At 31.3% G+C, this 18,514-nt stretch overlaps 2 protein-coding genes across 2 annotated transcripts; both read left to right on the top strand.

The window, feature by feature from the left end:
* Positions 1-3,029: 3,029 nt before the first annotated feature.
* Positions 3,030-6,522, top strand: HELRODRAFT_186200 (hypothetical protein). Its single transcript, XM_009032708.1, is given in 8 exon segments — positions 3,030-3,234; positions 3,616-3,979; positions 4,152-4,252; positions 4,581-4,720; positions 4,833-4,866; positions 5,156-5,213; positions 5,619-5,919; positions 5,939-6,522. The coding sequence occupies 7 exon segments, from the start codon at positions 3,165-3,167 to the stop codon at positions 5,767-5,769; spliced, it is 918 nt and encodes a 305-aa protein (XP_009030956.1). The 5' UTR covers positions 3,030-3,164; the 3' UTR covers positions 5,770-5,919; positions 5,939-6,522.
* Positions 6,523-15,290: 8,768 nt separating this feature from the next.
* Positions 15,291-15,817, top strand: HELRODRAFT_182449 (hypothetical protein; the record flags this gene model as incomplete). The annotated part of the gene is made up of 2 exons (XM_009032709.1): positions 15,291-15,409; positions 15,601-15,817. The coding sequence occupies 2 exons, from the start codon at positions 15,291-15,293 to the stop codon at positions 15,815-15,817; spliced, it is 336 nt and encodes a 111-aa protein (XP_009030957.1).
* Between the last annotated feature and the right edge of the window lie 2,697 nt (positions 15,818-18,514).

Here is an 18,514-nt window from a genome sequence, read left to right on the forward strand (position 1 = left end):
TGTGGTGGTGGTGGTTGTTATTGTTGTTGTTGTTGTTGATGTTGTGCAGATCAAAAGATTTTTTAATGGCTTGCTTCTTCAAGAACTTCAATCGAGTCGATACCAACGTCAATTTACCATCAGATGGTGATGATGACGATGATGACGATGGTGATGATGATGATGATGGTACTAATAGCAGCAAAGATGATGATGTTGATGATGATGACGATAACGACGATGAATATAACGCGAAGTTCAAATCGCCGAAATGAACCTTCTCATTAATTCCCACATCATCACTATCACCTCTCATATGACGCTTATCATCACCATCATTACCATCATCGCCAACAACAGCATCATTACTATTGCGTCCAGCTTGGCCACCATAATTATCCTCACCACCACCGCCAGGACAATGGTGATTGCAAATAGCGCTATGGCGATTAATATTGATGACGTAGAAGATGAGAAATGACGTCAGAGTGACGCTTATGATGAACTTTTGCATGTTACTCGTGGGTTTCCCAAAATTTCCACGTCTTGTTGTTGCTGCTGTTGTTGATGGTGACGTCATTTGGAGTCTTGTTGTTGTTGTTGTTGTTGATGATGACGTCATCATTGGAGTTTTTAATCTCTGCGTTGTCAGTATTGGTGCTATCCGACGCATGCATTTTTTGGGCAGTTTGATTAACTTCCTGATGATTATGGTAAAAACTTTCATTATTTTTGGTACTTGTTTATCTTTGGTTAAGTGGTTGATCTTTGGTTACTTTTAAATTTGTCGTTCATTAAATAATTTATTCATTAATTCATTTTATAATTTGTTCATTCCATTATTGCATTCATCCGTTCAGTCATTTGTGGTTTCATCAATTAGTTAACTAACTAATTAGTTATCTATTTAATTAATATACTAATTAATTAACTACTTGCTTACTTAATTAATTATTTTATTCATTCACTCGTTACCTACAACCCATCTTACATTACTGGTTAGCTCATGTGGCGTATGAATACTGTATATATATATAATCAATTCTCTCTCTCTCTCTCTCTCTCTCTCTCTTTCTCTCTCTCTCTCTTTATCTCTTTCTCTCTCTCTCTCTCTCTCTATATATATATATATATATATATATATATTTTAATAGTTTTTTAACAATTTTATTAATTATATATATATATATATATACACTTACCTAAACTTTAACATATACATTCATTGTATATGTTTGTGTATGTTTATGATTATTTTTTGTATGTGTGTGTACGTGTATGTGTATCATCATCAGTCAACAACAGCAACAACAGCAACAACAACAACATCAATAACAACGACAACAACAACAATAACATCAACAATAACATCAACAACAACATCAATAACAACAAAAACAACAACAATAATAACAACAACAACATCAATAACAACAACAACAATAAAGAGAAGTAATCAATGAAAATAAAACTGCGTCAGGCAACTTGCACGCATCAGTGGAGCAGTGCCAAATTGTATATTAAAAATTCATCGCCCCCACATCCCCCGTACTGTACATGTTCTGGAGTTTTTTAAATTGGAGTTTGTTCGTTTTGTTTGTTCTCTTGTTGATTTGTTCGTTCGTTCGTTCGTTCATCTGTTTTGTGTTTTTTGTTCGTTGTGCGTTCGTTCATTTGTTTATATTTTGTTCGTTTGTTAATGTCTTTCATCGTTTGTTAGTTTGCCGTTCACTTGTTTGTACATACGTTCATTCATTCGTTTGTTTTGTTTTGTTCGTTCGTTTTCCTCTTTCACCAGAATTTGCTCGTGTTTATCCGGCTGTGATCTGTTCACAAACTAGAAAAACAATAGCAACAACGACATTAACGACAACATCAGCAGCATCATCATCATCAATAACATCAACAACAACATCAACAACAACATCAACAACAACGATACAACATCAATAATGTCAGGATTCGTAACTGAAAACTGGGACATCGAAAGAGGTACAAATGGCATTATGAACAATACATTCAAAAACAACAGCAAAAACATCATCACAAACAACAACATCACCAGAACAACAACAAATTCATCAGGAGAAACAACAACGACAGCATCGATTTCAACAAAGAATAATGATTATCCAAATGATTACAAAGAACTACAATTAGACAAATTCTAGGCCCTTAATAGCACAGAATATAAACAAAAAGATAAAAATACAAAAAACAGTATGAATAAAAAAAAAATCATAACTTTAATTATTAATTCCTCTGTGCCTGACAACGGGCCATTTTGTTTTCCATACCAACATATGATACGCCATCTATCCATTGTCCCGCTCTGCTACTCTCATTCAGCAATTAGTAGATTGAATGAGTGAATTAAGTGAATTAGCGAACGAACAATTGAATAAATTAATTTTTTAGATGAACCGATGAATAAATAAATGAATGAATAAACTGAAAGAATGGATGAGTATTCATTATATTCCATACAAACATGAAATTATCCAATAGCTAATGGGAAAATGCTTTCGGTTTACGTTAGTGCTGAAGTGCTATACTTCAATTTTTTTTAAATTTCATGGGAATATATTTTTGAAAAGAAAGTTACCAACATTGCGACCATAGTTATGGAAACTGTTTTTAAAATCTATGGCTATCTATAGTCTTTTTATCTATGATTGTGACGTCATTTGTTCCTACTTTCCGGTGGGGCTTGTTATGTTATGAAATTCACTTTGTCAGCCGTATAAAAAATATGAAGAAACCACTTCGAATAAGATGCTTCAAAAACATACATTACATTTTATGAAAGTTGAAACATTATTTTGCATTTTGTCAGTGGATTTGTACTCTGGAAAAAACAGATTTTCGTTTAAAAATAGCTTTACGGAGAAAAATTAAACGTTTGTAGTAGCACCAAAACGAAACCGAATTAAAACTAAAACAACAGAGCGATTGTAAGACGACTTTGAAGAAATAAATAACGACGAATAACAACGAAGCATTTAATTTACAACTTGAACTTTTATTACTTTGCTTGTTTACTTTGTTAACGATAATATAAATAGGCTATCTTGAATTAATTAGGCTGGCTTAACTCTGCATTTTATTTAGGTGATTTCAGGTGATTTTCCTAATTCTAATTCCTAATTGTTAGATTTATTTTTCCGGATTTATTCATCGCCAAAATGCCGTTGCCAGCTGCGTTGGCTGCCAAGTTGGCAAAAAGAGGATTGTTAAAGTCTTCTGCCAGTTCTGGTCAGTAAGATAAGCATAAGAGTTAATAAAAAAATAATTAATCAGTTCATTATTTAAATTTTAATTTAATCAGTTTTTAATCCATTAAAAATTAATTAAATTAACTTTAATGTATAGTATTATTAATTAATACTAATACTCAGTGTAATACTTTTATAGTAGGATAAGTTTGATGAAGGAAGTTTGTTTGAATTTTTATCTACTATAAAATAAAAATGAATAAATTAATTAAAACTTTGAAATTTATTGTCCATTAAATTTTTAATGAAATGACTGAGTATAAATACTGTTTACTTATACAAGTATTTTGAGTTACTTAGTTTAACTTTGATTGATTATTTGACAAAAATAAATCAACAACAATTCATTTGAATTTGACAGATCCTGTTGAGGAGGTGATTGCAGAGGATTACGACGACTCATCGTCATCCACCCAGCTCAGCAGACCCAAAAAAAGAATTACTGAAGTTAGGAGTGATCACTCAACATTAAAAGTAATAGACAAATCCAAGAACGACAGTCACGAAGATGCCAACAACGATGACAACAACGAAAGTGAACTCATTCATAAAATCACTGCCTGCCCCAACATAGCCAACCCCTACCACAGTTGTGTCGAGTTTTGTACAAAAAAATGGGGCTATAAATTATTCAAGCCTGATACGGTGATGTTAGTGAAGAAAGAAAAGATGCTGTCGAAATATCCAATCCCCAATGGGTGGGAAGAAGTGGGTGACCCGATGACGTTCGTATTTTTCACCTCTCTCTTCGTTTAAATAATTTTTTAAATTTAAATTCATTTTTAAATAATATTTTTCATTTTAATAATTTTCTACCATTATCATATTCTTGATCACCTTTCTCACTTCTCATCAGTTTTTTTTAATCTCACCATCAATGCTTTTCATTTCGCACAGTGGTCGATATTACTATTGGAATACGATGACTGACGAAGTTTCTTGGCTACCCCCTGGCCATCCAAGAGGCAATGTCACACTTCCTGCTGAAAGATTGAAAGGTTAGGGATGGATGAATGTATTGATGAATGCATTGATGATTGGATGAACGCATTGATGATTGGATGAATGAATGGATTAGTGAATAAATGAATGGATTAGTGAATAAATGAATGGATAAGTGAACGAATGAATGAGTAAATGGATTGATAGATGAATGAATAAGTGAATGGATTGGTAAATGAATCAGAAAATGCATTGATGGATGGATCAATGAATGGATGAATGTTCTAACAGATGAATTAATAGAGTGTATTAATGGATAGACAAATTTATCTACTAGATCTCCCCCATTAAACACAATCTAAATATTATAACATCACACCACAGAGCTGAACACTCCGATGAACGAGAGGTTGAAGAAAAGAAAGATTAACAGGAGAGATTCGGATGGAGAGGCATCAGTTGAGGAGGATGATGATGAGGAGGAGGAGGATGTCGAGGGAACTGAGGCTGATGACTCTGATCTGGTTGGTTGGATTTTTTTTTTTTAATTGATGTTATTATTATTATTAATTTGTTATTAATATTAAATATTAATAAATGATTAATTAATTATTGTTATTCTTTTTATTCATCTAGGAACGAGAAAGGAACAGACTGAAGAACAAAAAAGGTAATAAATGGCTTTCCTTATTTTTTTTGGATCAAAAATCATTCATTCGTTCATTCATTCATTCATTCATTCATTCATTCATTCATTCATTCATTCATTCATTCATTCATTCATTCATTCATTTTAGATAGATTGATTTTATGTAAAGCCTGTTATCTGACGTTGAATGTTGCTTTATAGTAATATTAAAATTATAATTATATTATTATATATTATTTGAATATATTATTATTAATAAATAATTAAATATTTAAAAAAAAATTTTATTTCAACATTTCTATCTCAACAGGTAGGAAGCAGGATGAACTCGATCCGATGGACCCAGCTTCGTATTCGGATGTGCCAAGGTGGGTTAATGGATTGGTTTGATTGATTTGCTGGTTGAATGGTTGGCTGGCTGGCTGATTGGTTGATTGATTGATTCATTGATTCATTGGTCGATTGATTCATTGATTAATGGTTTGATCTATTCAATTGCCTGCTTTCGTTTTGCATTACTTTTTGTTATCTTTGATTTTTTTTGGTATTCATACAATATATTACCGTACAATACAATACAATACAATACCATACAATACATTACAATACAATACAACACCATACAATACAATTCACTACCATACAATACCATACAATACAACACCATACAATACACTACCATACAACACCATGCAATACAATACACTACCACACAATGTTATTTCATACAATACAATCCCAAACGCATTCTACCCTTTAACCTCCCACAACAGGGGAGATTGGAACACTGGCCTGGACCAGCGTGGAAATGCCAAAACCGGAGTGGATGTGACCGCCTCTGGGCCCCTCTTCCAGCAAAGACCCTACCCCAGTCCAGGGGCAGTCCTTAGAATTAATAAGGGGGTAACTAAAGAGAAGAAATAATGAGGTCGGATGGTGATGAGATAGAGGCGGGAAGGGGTAAAATTGGGGTATAATTAAAAGGTTATAGGTCATTCTCTTTTGCACTAGGGGCTGTCTGCACTGCAGAATTAAGATGGGGCTCACCGAAGAGGAAGAAAAAAAATGAAGATGGTGGACATTATTAACGCTGGTTGTGACGTCATTCTATGACGTCATTATAACCGTTTTTTTTTGTTATTGTTTATGTTTACGTAGGTGTACCAAAGAGTATATATATTGGATTGGTACTTGTTGGATTTCGTTCGTCACTAATTTTAATTTTTACGATTCAATAAAATTAATTTAAATGTTCATGAAATTAATCCATTTTGTGGCATAAAATCTGAAAAAATCATAACGTGTTTAATTATGTAATGTATGTATGAATGAATGTATGAATGAATGAATGAAAGAATGAATGAACGAATGAATTTTCAACAATGTAACATGTTATATATTACGGTAACATGAACTTCTGTCGTTATGATAGTTTGAGATTTTCGTTCTTAACATTTTTAAACTTGCAGAAATGAAAAATTTCATCCTTTAAGATGTTTCAAATGTTTTTTTTATCTGAGTGTGTAATTTTAATTTGGTTAAAGTGTTGAAATGATAATGAATGAATGAATGAATGAATGAATGAATGAATGAATGAATGAATGAATGAATGAATGAATGGATGAAAAAATGAGCGAAATAATTATACAAGTATGAAAAAAGGTTTCTTTTAACGTTGTAATACATGCTGCAATTTGTCACTTCGATTTCTTTCAAAGTTTTAGAGGACTTATGAAAAAATTTATTAGGTTTTATTTTATTTTCATATACAAATCACATCTTCAAAAAATTATCAAAACCAGAACGGCACTTCTTTAAATAGCTGAGTAAGGTTATATAAGGTAGATATATTATATGATATGAATAATGTGTTACATACATACATACATACATACATACATACATACATACATACATACATACATACATACATACATACATACATACATACATACATACATACATACATACATAGCAAACATAAAAACTGCTCCTGATCATACCTACATGTAATGGAGATGTAGAAAAATCATCAGACCATAATTAGTTAATTGGTTACATAATTAAGCAGTTTCTTAACATTTCATTGATACGCCATGCTTATTGGTAAGTTAAATCACAGTAAAACGTATAGTATTTTGAAAGAATACCTCAGTACTAAGTCTTATTAAGTCTCTTGGAAGCTTCAAGCTTGGAATAACTATTATAACAACTCTTATTTTATTTATTTATATTTGTATTATTAATGATGTTGCATTATCTTTTTGATTCATTATCATCAACGTCATTATCAGCGTCATCATTATTATAATTATTATTCTTTCTTTCTTTCTTTCTCTTTCTCTCTCTCTCTCTCTACTCTCTCTTTCGCTCTACATCCTGTTAAATTCTCTTTCGCTCTACTTCCTGTTAAATTAATGCAAAACACATATATGTGTGTTAGTGTGTGTGAATGTATGTGTTAGTATGTGTTAGTGTTTTGTGTGTGTGTGTGTGTGTGTGTGTGTGTGTGTGCGTGTCATTGAGTGAGTGTGTGTGTATGGGAGTTAGTGTGTGTGTGTGTCATTGAGTGAGCGTGCAGTGATGTTCTTAAATATCTTAAATAACTCGTTAAATTTAACCGAGAGCAAGCAGTTTATAAATATGATCGATACGTCATTAACTTTAAATTTGCAAATCATTACGAGGAAATGATGTTATTAATATTTTTCCATTAAAAAAAACTTAAACTATCTGGGAGGCTGGGCTCGTGGAAAAGATAATGAGAGGCTAAATATATTAGTAAATGAATCCATCCATGACAGTTTTTGCAAACGATTCGACCGTAAAAGTCGTAAAATTCGTAAATTGAAGTCTAAACCATTTTACGATTTTTTATTTTCTAATCTAATTCAACACTAAATTGTAAAATAATAAAAAAAAGTGAATAGTTTTTCCTCTTACAAATTCAATTATTCAAAAAATTCACCAAAATTCGCCCAAATAGCTTTTGATCCAGTAACTATCTTCTAAACGATCATTCATACGACAGATAACAGCCTATCTAAAATAAATCTTCCAAAATCCTCACATTAAATATCCAGGACTTTCATTTGGATTTCTCGGTTTACACCTCCTTAGGGTTCCTTTAAAGGAATCCATCTTCTGCTTGTAGGATCGCTCCATCATCTCTCCCGCGCAATTACGGAATCTGAACCATCCGTTGAAAGCCGGATTGGGATGGTTCTGGATGAGCATTTCGAATGCCGTTTTACCGTGGCCAATCGTTGTGACGTATCTGGTTGAATAAATAAATGAATAAATTTATAAATATATGAATGAATAAATGAATATTATTGGTTACTTTTATCACATCGTTTGTAAGAATCAACAACACACACACGCACACACAACACACACCGTGTATTAACGCTTTCTACATCAATAATCTATTTTTCAAAAAATGTTTAAATTCAAAAATCATCCAACAACGAACATAAGATTCATTCTACTGAATACAATTTTGAAATTTAACACAAATAACAGTTGGATGATAAGTTGAGCTAAGCAGATTGTTGTATGTATCATAAGCGAACAAACAAATGAACAATTTATAATATTCCAAACAAACAAACAAACGTAAGAACAAATGAACAAACATACAAACAAACAAACATACGAACCGATGGTCCAAAGAAATTTTCATCTCATTGAATTATAATTATATTAATGAGCTAGTAGAAATTGTTTGTCATCCTCAACTATCATCATTCGTTTAATCGCTTAGTCATTTGATTTTTCATCCCAAAATATTCTTCTACAATTAATTCTGAATCCGTATGAAGTAATTCATTTTTTAAATTGTGCCATCATATTTAAAAGTTCATTGAATTTTTTTTCTTTATTTATCTATCTATCAATATTTTAATTATATACATATGTATGGTGTCAATTAAAGAACAAAAACAATACGTATTTGATTGGAGTATGTTATCGACCGCAGAACTCAAATGAAGAGGTAGAGGACAAAAGGAACTATTATACAAGGTCAACAAAAATTTTTTTGCTTCGATGGAGGATTTTAATTACCGTTTAAATTAGTAGAATTAAAAAGGTGAAAGACAGCAATACAGTCGTTGGTTGGATTATATAAATGATAATTCTCTGATGAGGAACAAACTAGAGGAAGCAATATTCTAGACTTAGTTATCTCATCTAGTGATAATCCTGTCCAGTATGTAGAAGTTGGAGAACACTTTTCATCCAGTGACTATCGACTAAAGTTAAAATTGGAACAACAAAATCAAATTTACTACAAACGGTAGGGTTCAATTTTTTCAAAACTAACTATGATTAAATAAAAATTAAATCCCGGGAACTGAAACTGGCCAAATCAGTTGAAGCAGTAGGAGTGCAGTAAGGCTGGGATTTATTCCTGAAAACGATAAACAAGTTGGTTTCAAAATATGTTCCGCAGTATATAGAATCAACAAAGAAGCGGCTTTGGATAATAGAAAAAGTACAGAAAAAAAGATATAAATATAAGACATGGAAGGTTTATCAAGAGTTTAAAAACCGTAAATGTAATAGGACACCTAATTTAGAAGAATCAATCCGAATGTAGTAGCTAGAAATCAAATACAAACAGAAAAGGCAGAAATCCATCTGTGCTAATAGAAAGGCCATTAAAAATTATGAAAAAAAATTGTCCGATAACATCAAAATTAACAGTAAAAGTTTTTCAGCTACGTGAGGAGTAGGCAAAAATACAAAATACAAGGTATGATAAAAAAAACAGTAAAAGAAGCAGAAATATGATCGTCATATTAAACCTATATAAAGGAATGGTTTTGACCTAAGTCGGAGTACTGTGTTCGCTTTGGATCAATAAAGCATAAATTTTTCAGCTGCAGAGTTGTCAACGAGTGGAACAAACTGGGAGATGAAATAATAAATATAAATTTTATTAAAGCAAACTGGGCAAAAATAGGATATTAAAAATGTCTCAGAGTGGTCCCGTCATAGAGTAGGTCTTCTTAGATCACTATGAAAAATTTGTTTTATGTTATGTTGTTTAGGGCGTTTAGTTTTAAGTTTGAAATTGAATTTCTTTTCTTTCTCAATCTTATGTCAGACCCTATATTTGTTTCATACTCATTTTTGGCAGCCCCCTACGTCCAGTACGGGGGACTGCCGCTCCCGCCTCTTCTAGTACGCCACAGCATGTTGAATAAACCAAATAACACGGTAGAGTAAGATATTCATGGTATGATGACATAATTTGGGGTGACAGGCACGAGGTTTGAATGGGAAAGTAAGTAATTGAATAAATACAATTATCTAAAGATACGTGAGATAATTTTACTTACCAATTAATATATAATCGGTAATTATGACGAAATATGTTGTAAGCAGTTAATGATAAGTTAATTAATTGAGAAATAATTTTTTCAATAATCCTCGTTTTATATCGGGTAGAAATATAACCTATTTTACTTTTGTTTAAATTTCATATTATTATTGCTAATAACTTTTTAACAATATTAATTTTATTTATAGATTTATTAAAAAAATTAATGTTAAAAACAAAATAATAATAATAATAATTAGATTCCATTAACATTATAATTGGGGTCTTTCACATTGAAAAGAATTCACTCCAATGACAGAATTTACCTCTATTGAATAGAACTACATTTTGTCAAATGGCAACTTTGGCTAGCATGTCGTCTCGTCTAGTTTTCGTTTCTAATTTTGTTGTTTCTTTGATTCATTTCGTTGTATTAAAATTAAAATTTCGTTTAACCAAGCTAAAATTAAAATTTCATTTAACCAAGCTATCTATAAATTTAGATTTATTTTCACAAATTCTAATGCTGCTTCTTTACCGCCAGCCATGCTACATGATAGTTCATTACATGGTAGTTTAGGGCAGTTATTCTAGTTAACTTGCTTTCTTTACTTTAGTTGTCATACCCTAATCCGTTTACTCTGATCTTAGTAAATATATGTTTCCATCTCTTAAGTTTTCTCATTGCGTGATAGGTAATGTACGTTGCATTTGAAACTAGGTCTGCCCGACTGCGGTATGTTACTTCCAACTGCTCAACACTACTGATCTGTAGCTTGCACAACAAACTGCAAGGGAATGTCTTGATTTTGAAGAATTTTTATTAATTTTTTTCATAATAAGTTTCATATTGTGTTAGCAGCTAACTATTTTATTACGTATTATAAATTTAACCTGAAAATAAATAAAAGAACACTTTTCTATTGAATTGAAAATATTTATTTTACAGATCCGTCTGTGTTTATTAATAAGAAGGCAATTAGCGATAAGTAGTTAGGAAGGTATTTTTTAGCCTTTTTTAACCGTTGGATCTATTTAGAGATTCTTAACTGTTTATACATTTGAAATTAATGTGTTGATTGATGTTGTTTATAAATTATTTTTAAAATGTTATTTGATACCTTGAAGATTTTAAAGATATTTTAAACTGTACGTTCTGTGATTAATTATATTAATTAATTTTTATACTTTATGTTGATGAATTAATGATGAGTCATAACTTTTACTAAGAATTGACAACTTTCAATTGGAAATTTTTTTGTCTGTTTTTCTCTTTAAATCTCTTTCGATCACTAACTCATTCACTTTTTCACTCATTTGTTGGCTGGTTTGTTCGCTTGTTCGTTCGTACGTTTGTTCGTTCGTTCGTTTGTTCGTTCGTTCGCTTGTTCGTTCGTTTTCTTGTTCATTCGATCGTTTATCCTTTCACCCAATGATTTCCATAAATAATTCAAACATCTTGAATATATTTAAACAATATATTCGTCAAACAATAATTAAAAAAATTTCGATATAAGTATTAATTGCACTGCGTTCCAATTTTAACAATTTTTTTTCAATGCTCACAAATGAATGGTTAGTTATTTTTCATACTAACTAATGAAAAAGTTCTGCCGACTATTAATTTCAAAGCTATTTGCCGATGTTAAAATCACCTTTCATTCTTACATGTGTTGATGTAGGTGAATATATATAAATATGAATAAACAAGTAAATAAATGTGTGTGTTGTGTGTGTTGTGTGTGTGTGTGTGTGTGTGTGTGTGTGTGTGTGTGTGTGTGTGTGTGTGTGTGGCATGGTAAATTTTTATATAAAACGGTTGATGTCTTGCAGTATTCCAAGTGAATATTTTTCAACAATATTTGGATAATCGGAGGATTTCAATACAAAAAAAACTTCTCTCATTGAGTTTATACATTTTTCAAAAGTAAGTGTTTGTTTATGATTTTTTATTTTATTTTTTTTATTGGTTTGAAGCTGTAAATTGGAATAGTTTTAGCGAACTGAAAATTTTTTTGTTAAATTCTAACTAAAGCCTGTTTCAGAACTTCCAATTTTTCTCCTATTTTGGAAAGTGTCAGGAGTTTTGGAAAAAGTTCATTTTGTTTATAAAGTATCTCGTATTTATTAATAGCAGTGGTATAGAATTGTAAGGCACTGTTGAAAAAGTTTGAAATTTCTCAATCAAGAAGTGGGAGTGGGATATTTACCTGGAGACAGAGTCGAAAATATGTATCCCACTTTGACGTCACGGATAAAACACAGTTTTTTTATATAAATTGAAAGAATAATAACTAAAGACAATGATAATAATTTTAATATAATAATAAACATTTAGATTTGTGCAGCATGTCTGATGAAAAGATGGAGACGGACTCTGATTATGAGATGTCTGAAATGGACGAAAGCACCAGTAGTAGCAGCAGCAGCAGCAGTAGTACATCAGATTCATCATTTTTGGAAGTCATAGATTTTTCAGACAAAGATGAATGTGGTTATCCTTTAAAATTAAAAATTTTCCAATTAGTTTAAGATGTGGCATTTGTTATTTATTATTTTATATAATATTTCATGTGGTAGTGTAATCAATTGTTTATCGTCAAACAAATAAATGAAATTTTAATTATTTTCAATTTGTTTGTGGCTATCAACAAATCCTATCTTCTTCTTTCTCGTGCCTTTCCCTTTCGGGACATTGGCGACAATCAACCTCCACAAAACCCGATCTTTAATAGATATGATTTAATAGATATACAAATTATACAAAATAACCTACAATCAAACAGCTATACATTTTGAAGTGGAGACAAAACGACCTAGAGGTTTCGCTAATGCTGATGTGCTTGGAAGAGGTGTGCTGATATTCACCAAAGAAGATGTGACTTTGTATGCTTCCCAAAAAAAAATCGCTGTCATTTGGAAATATGGGTGAATTTTTTAAATAGTTTTGCAGATTTTTAAAGTTTTCGATTATGTAAACTGCGCTACAATATACAAGCATTAAAAACTCACATAAAAACACAAGCCATTAAAACGAAACAGTTTATATTCATATAAAAATTGAAATCTTTTGAAAATTCATTCAATCAGTTTAAACAAAATAAACAAAATTCTGATTCAACTTTTAATTCAAATTCCTGTCATGATTTCATTCCAAATAACGGAACGAAACAACATATTCATTCAATTCATATTCATACATTCTCATTCATTCAATTTACGACTAAAATTAAATTTGAAAACATTCAACTCAGCCTACTTACTAGCGATTACCTTTTACTCTTTACAGCCAGATAAAATCATTCAACTACACCAAGGGCACTCTTAGACTGCTGATAACGAACCATCGTAATCCTAACTCCTGCGGCTGGTTCATCTTTGAAAAATGTTCCGACGTCCAAATGTTAAAAGTCATCAGGATGCTGTTCGGGAATGAAGTTTCGCAGGATTCTGAACCGGAAAATGAGAGTACTTAAAAATGGGAGCCTAGACGGAACCACAGCACCAGCCTCAAGTTCCTAATTTTAAAAAAATTCATTCAGTCATTTTGAATTTTGCCAAAAGTTTATGTTGTCATATGATTCGTTCTGTTGCTTCAATATTTTTGTTCAACCAAAATTAAAATAACTAACGTGATTTTTTTCTTGAATTACTCAATAAAATATAGAAACATACGTTTTTCCGACAGTTAAAAGTTTTTAGATTATTTTGAAAACTAACTCATAAAATATCAAAACTTTTTAAATAATGACATCTCCACTTAAACTTTTAATTCGAAAACCAAATTTTGTGGTGTAATGGTTAAAGTGTATGGCACTGCCATCGCGGTAACCAAGTTCGAGTGCAAGAGAGATCCCCATACATACAACCGTACGACATTTTGTCACATTTAAAAACGTGAGCGCGTCTGAAACGTTTGACCAGCGCTATATAAATTGATCTTAATAATACGTAATCGTACACACACGCAAACATTATCTTACATACACACACCACACATACACACACACACACACACACACACATCGTCATGCATACATATTTCATATAACTGATAAAATGGATAAGATTGAGATCCATTGATAATTTGTCTACAGTTAATCATACTGCAGGGAGGCTTGCTAAATACTTCACTGATAAATGTGGTAGAAGTGACAACGAAAATCTAAATGATTATTTCAACTGTTTGTTTCTGACAAATGAGGAAGAACGTGTTTCTGTTATCATTTAGATATCAGAATTACAACAGTTTAATTGGGGTGAATTGATAAAATTATACCGATTTGACACAAAACTCCGCTGATAAAGTAAGGCTTGAAGTGATTGTTTTAATTTCCTCAATTTTTTCCTATAAAATGAAATGAAGTGCTAGTGACTTTGAAATGAGAGTCACTAGTTTGGTATTTGAAAAAGTTCTTCAAATTTGAAATGGACAAAGTAATAAAAGCAGGTTAGCAACAGTTTTTGAAACTTTTGTTCTTGGTGAATGTACTTAAAATCGTAACGTAAAAATTGTAAGTATACATGTTCTTTTGGGAAATCATTTTAGTTCTCTTCGTTTTCGCTAATTTTTGGTGAAATTTTTAAACCAACCATCCATCACAATAAATAGTTGTAATTTCAGCGCAATTTTAATTTTGAAGATGAGTTTGTGTAATTAATTTTAAAATAAAGATAGTTTTGAATTCCTCTTTTTTTTGATACATTAATGATAATATTTTTGAAATTGTAGAAGCTGATTCAACAACATCTGGAGAAGAATGGTCTGCGAATGGTTAGTGCTGGAATGTGTAAAAAAAGTTGAATAAAATTAAAATCTAAGAGTAGTTAAAACAATATTCAATTAGAATTTGAATTTCCTTAGTCCTCTACATCACTAATAATTTGAGTTTAATTGTGTTGGTGTAAAAACTGAAGATGAAATTTTGGAATTAAAGAGTCCGTAGATACAAAATAAAATTTGAAAATATCGAGTTCACATAACTTAGTTCAAATATGCTTTGGAGACATTACTGTTATTTCAGGGTGTCTTAGACGCTATAGGGCACTATATAATTAACATTATTATTAATCTTTTATTATTATTATCATCAACAAATGTTGTTTCTCCTAAGAAATGTCGTTTGAGGTGGTTGTCGTACAACCTTCCCGACTCAACCAACATGCCTTCATCACAATTCTAGATTTTGTGGTCGTCGTCGGTGTAGGCGATGAACGAGAGGTGATTTATTTCAAGTAAGAGTAGAGATTTCTATCGATGAAATATTTATGTATATATGTGATGAATTATAAACTTAGAAAAATGAACCTTTAATAACTTCTTTCGAAAGAGTTAATGAAATTTTAAAATTATGATTATGCTCGAACAACTCTAACAAAATTCATTGAAATATATAAAAATTTAATAAAATATATAATGAATAAAGCTCTCTAGCGATATCAGGAAATACGCACATGGAGCCGATGAGTAACTTGATACGGGAGGAATGGCATATTTTTCAATCTTCGACATCTTTCACCATTTTTGAGCTGTTTCATAAGAATCTCAGGAAGTGGAAACATTCAGCTTACGTAACAGAAGACATCCCGTACGTCATACTCAATAGGAAGCTGTCACTGGATTTTACCGATTATGGTGATTGAAGATGATGTTGGTGAAAGAGAGTTTGTCCGAAATTGAAAAACTTTATTTAAAATTTTTTTTAAAGCCTTAGACAAATTGCAATAAAATTATCAGAAAGAGACTATTTTTTGTCAATATTTTTATAGGCACAAGTAAGAAAAATCAAAAATTAATTCGTTCTTCTTTAAGAAAGACAAAATTTTCAGCTAATATCACTTTACAATGTGTACATGTCTGTAAAGTTATAGGTTAATATTATTAGGTTATTTTGATAGAGACTGAATTTATTTCGCTAAAACACGATAAATTATTAATTATGAATGAAATTATTCATAATACACGATAAATTATTGATAAATAACTGTTTCAATTATTGTTTGAGCTATTAAAATAGATAATTTAGTTTAAAATAAATAAAATAAAAAAAAGTTACATTATGAGGCAAGTTGGAAATAAAAAAATTACAATTTATGATCCATTGACATTTTATATGAGAAATAAAGAATATGTTTGGCTCACGTTTCAATAATGACAAAAACTGAATAACTTGCGTATAATTACATCATTCTAGGACAAATTTAAATTGAAAAATAATTTAATTACGCTTCATCACGCCCACACACACATACTACATGAATCATTTTAGAGAAGTCGTTAATTTATGTAAATTTACAATAATTTATGAATGCGTATGTGTGAATTTAATATTCTGACAAAATTCTTTACAGTCCAATTTTGCAACAAAGTTTCTTAGAAAATAGATAATAAACCATCCAATAATATAACATAGGCTGCTTTGAGTGACAAATTGACGTTCGTTGTCATACATTGTATTGTCAGAATTATGAAATAATACTGACTAAAAATACTGCAAAATTTTCAACGCGAAATTTATTCACTCGATAGGGGGCATGGTGCAAGTTAATTTACTCGATAGGTGACAACGTATTTTTTTTGTTTTGCAATTTAGATGACGTCATAAATTATTATAAATTATTTTAAAATTTAATTAGTACTTTTTCTGATTAATTGGACATGCCTTGTAGATTTTTATGTTTTAAAACACCCGAAACAAAATCTAATTTTGTTTTGATAAGGAAGGGTGTGAAAAGACTTAGAAGAGAAACTGGGTTCACCAGTTAGAGAACTGGGTTGACTAGTGAGGCAGCTTCGAATAATCAGTGCCTCTTCTGGTCCCTAAGAGACTTAACGCGTGATTCTATGCTCATTGGCATAGTTTCAGAAACGCCTTAAGTTCTCAAAAGTGGATTCAGTACGAGACTCTATGCTCATTGGCATAGTTTCGCACGCGTACTGAAGACACACAATTTGTTACCGGTGTTGTTCTGACTCTTGTTGTCTTGTGTTGGTCGTGCGAAAGCCGATCAGACTTGACGGCCCAGTGAAAACAGGCCAAGGTTGTGCGAAAGCCGACCGACTCACAGACAGGCCCAGTGAAAACAGGCCCTTGGTCGTGCGAAAGCCGATCAGACTTGACGGCCCAGTGAAAACAGGCCAGGGTTGTGCGAAAGCCGACCGACTCACAGACAGGCCCAGTGAAAACAGGCCTTGGGTTCTGTGAAAACCAATCCGCCTCGTTGTTTTCTTTCTTGTGCTATTTGTCGACCTAGGGTTCTTTGCTGGATTCTATACTCATTGGTATAGTTTCACACGCAGCTTGCAATTTCCATAGGCTCCGATTTTTGTGATTCATTTTTTTTTATTTATTGGAGTTGTATCGACATCACCATCGGATACACACGTCGAAGTTGTACGATTAAAACGCCAAGAGACATATTCCAAGTTGAAGACCCAACAAGAAGAGTTCTAATTCCTGTATTCCAGTTTGTTCATTGACATTTACATTATTATAGAGTTCATTAGTTCAATTCCTTTTATTTACTTCCGTCGATTAATAAAATTGTTATCGAATATTTTTCTTTACGCGTTCGTGTGTTGCTCAGTAAAATCATATAATTCGAAAAAGCCCAGTGCCACACAGGACTGGTCGAACTCACGATAAAAATATACACAAAAATTATTGTCGGACCATACAAAAATTCCCTGAGAAAGATAGAGGAGGAGATTGCTTCCTCTTATCATTTTAATTTATTATTATTTAAAATTTCCGACAATTGGCGCCCAACGTGGGGCCTTGTCACCCTTTTAAAAATCCTCCTCCTCCTCATTAATTTATTATTTATTATTTTAAAATTTCCGACAGTATGTAATTGTTAAAAATCTTTGAAACAATTATCATATAAAATCTTCCTTTGACTACTACCCTATATGTAATTTGTGTTTATACATATATAATTACATATAGGCAAACATATATTCTATATTATATATTTATACGTTGGAAGTATATGCTAAACTAGATAGAATTTGTAAGTTTTGGATGTTTGCAATGGTAAATTAAGCAAAATATAAACTTCAGCTAGGGAAACGTTTCAGTTTCGATTCAACTATACAACTATTCTCGATATAACAATAAAAGTTGTTAGTTTAAATAAAAAAACACTTGTTTTAATAGAATAATCATTTTAAATCCATACCCCCTTTCACACAAAATTTATGGTTCCCAAGAAGCTCCTAGGTCTTCCCTAACATGGACAAATAATATCTATGTATTTGTATATAGAATAAAAATGGGTTATTTACTGTGAAATTTGTGAAGTGCATTTGAATGGGTCAAAAAATGTTTGGTAATAATA

This window comes from Helobdella robusta (assembly GCF_000326865.2).
Source record: "Helobdella robusta unplaced genomic scaffold HELROscaffold_86, whole genome shotgun sequence".
Taxonomy (NCBI): Eukaryota; Metazoa; Annelida; class Clitellata; order Rhynchobdellida; family Glossiphoniidae; genus Helobdella; species Helobdella robusta.

Coding starts and splice junctions, on each gene's coding strand:
- HELRODRAFT_186200 (XM_009032708.1), top strand. CDS start 3,165: ATGCCGTTGCCAGCTGCGTTGGCTGCCAAGTTGGCAAAAAGAGGATTG. Junction 3,235..3,615: donor AAAGTCTTCTGCCAGTTCTG/GTCAGTAAGATA, acceptor TGAATTTGACAG/ATCCTGTTGAGGAGGTGATT. Junction 4,253..4,580: donor TCCTGCTGAAAGATTGAAAG/GTTAGGGATGGA, acceptor ATCACACCACAG/AGCTGAACACTCCGATGAAC.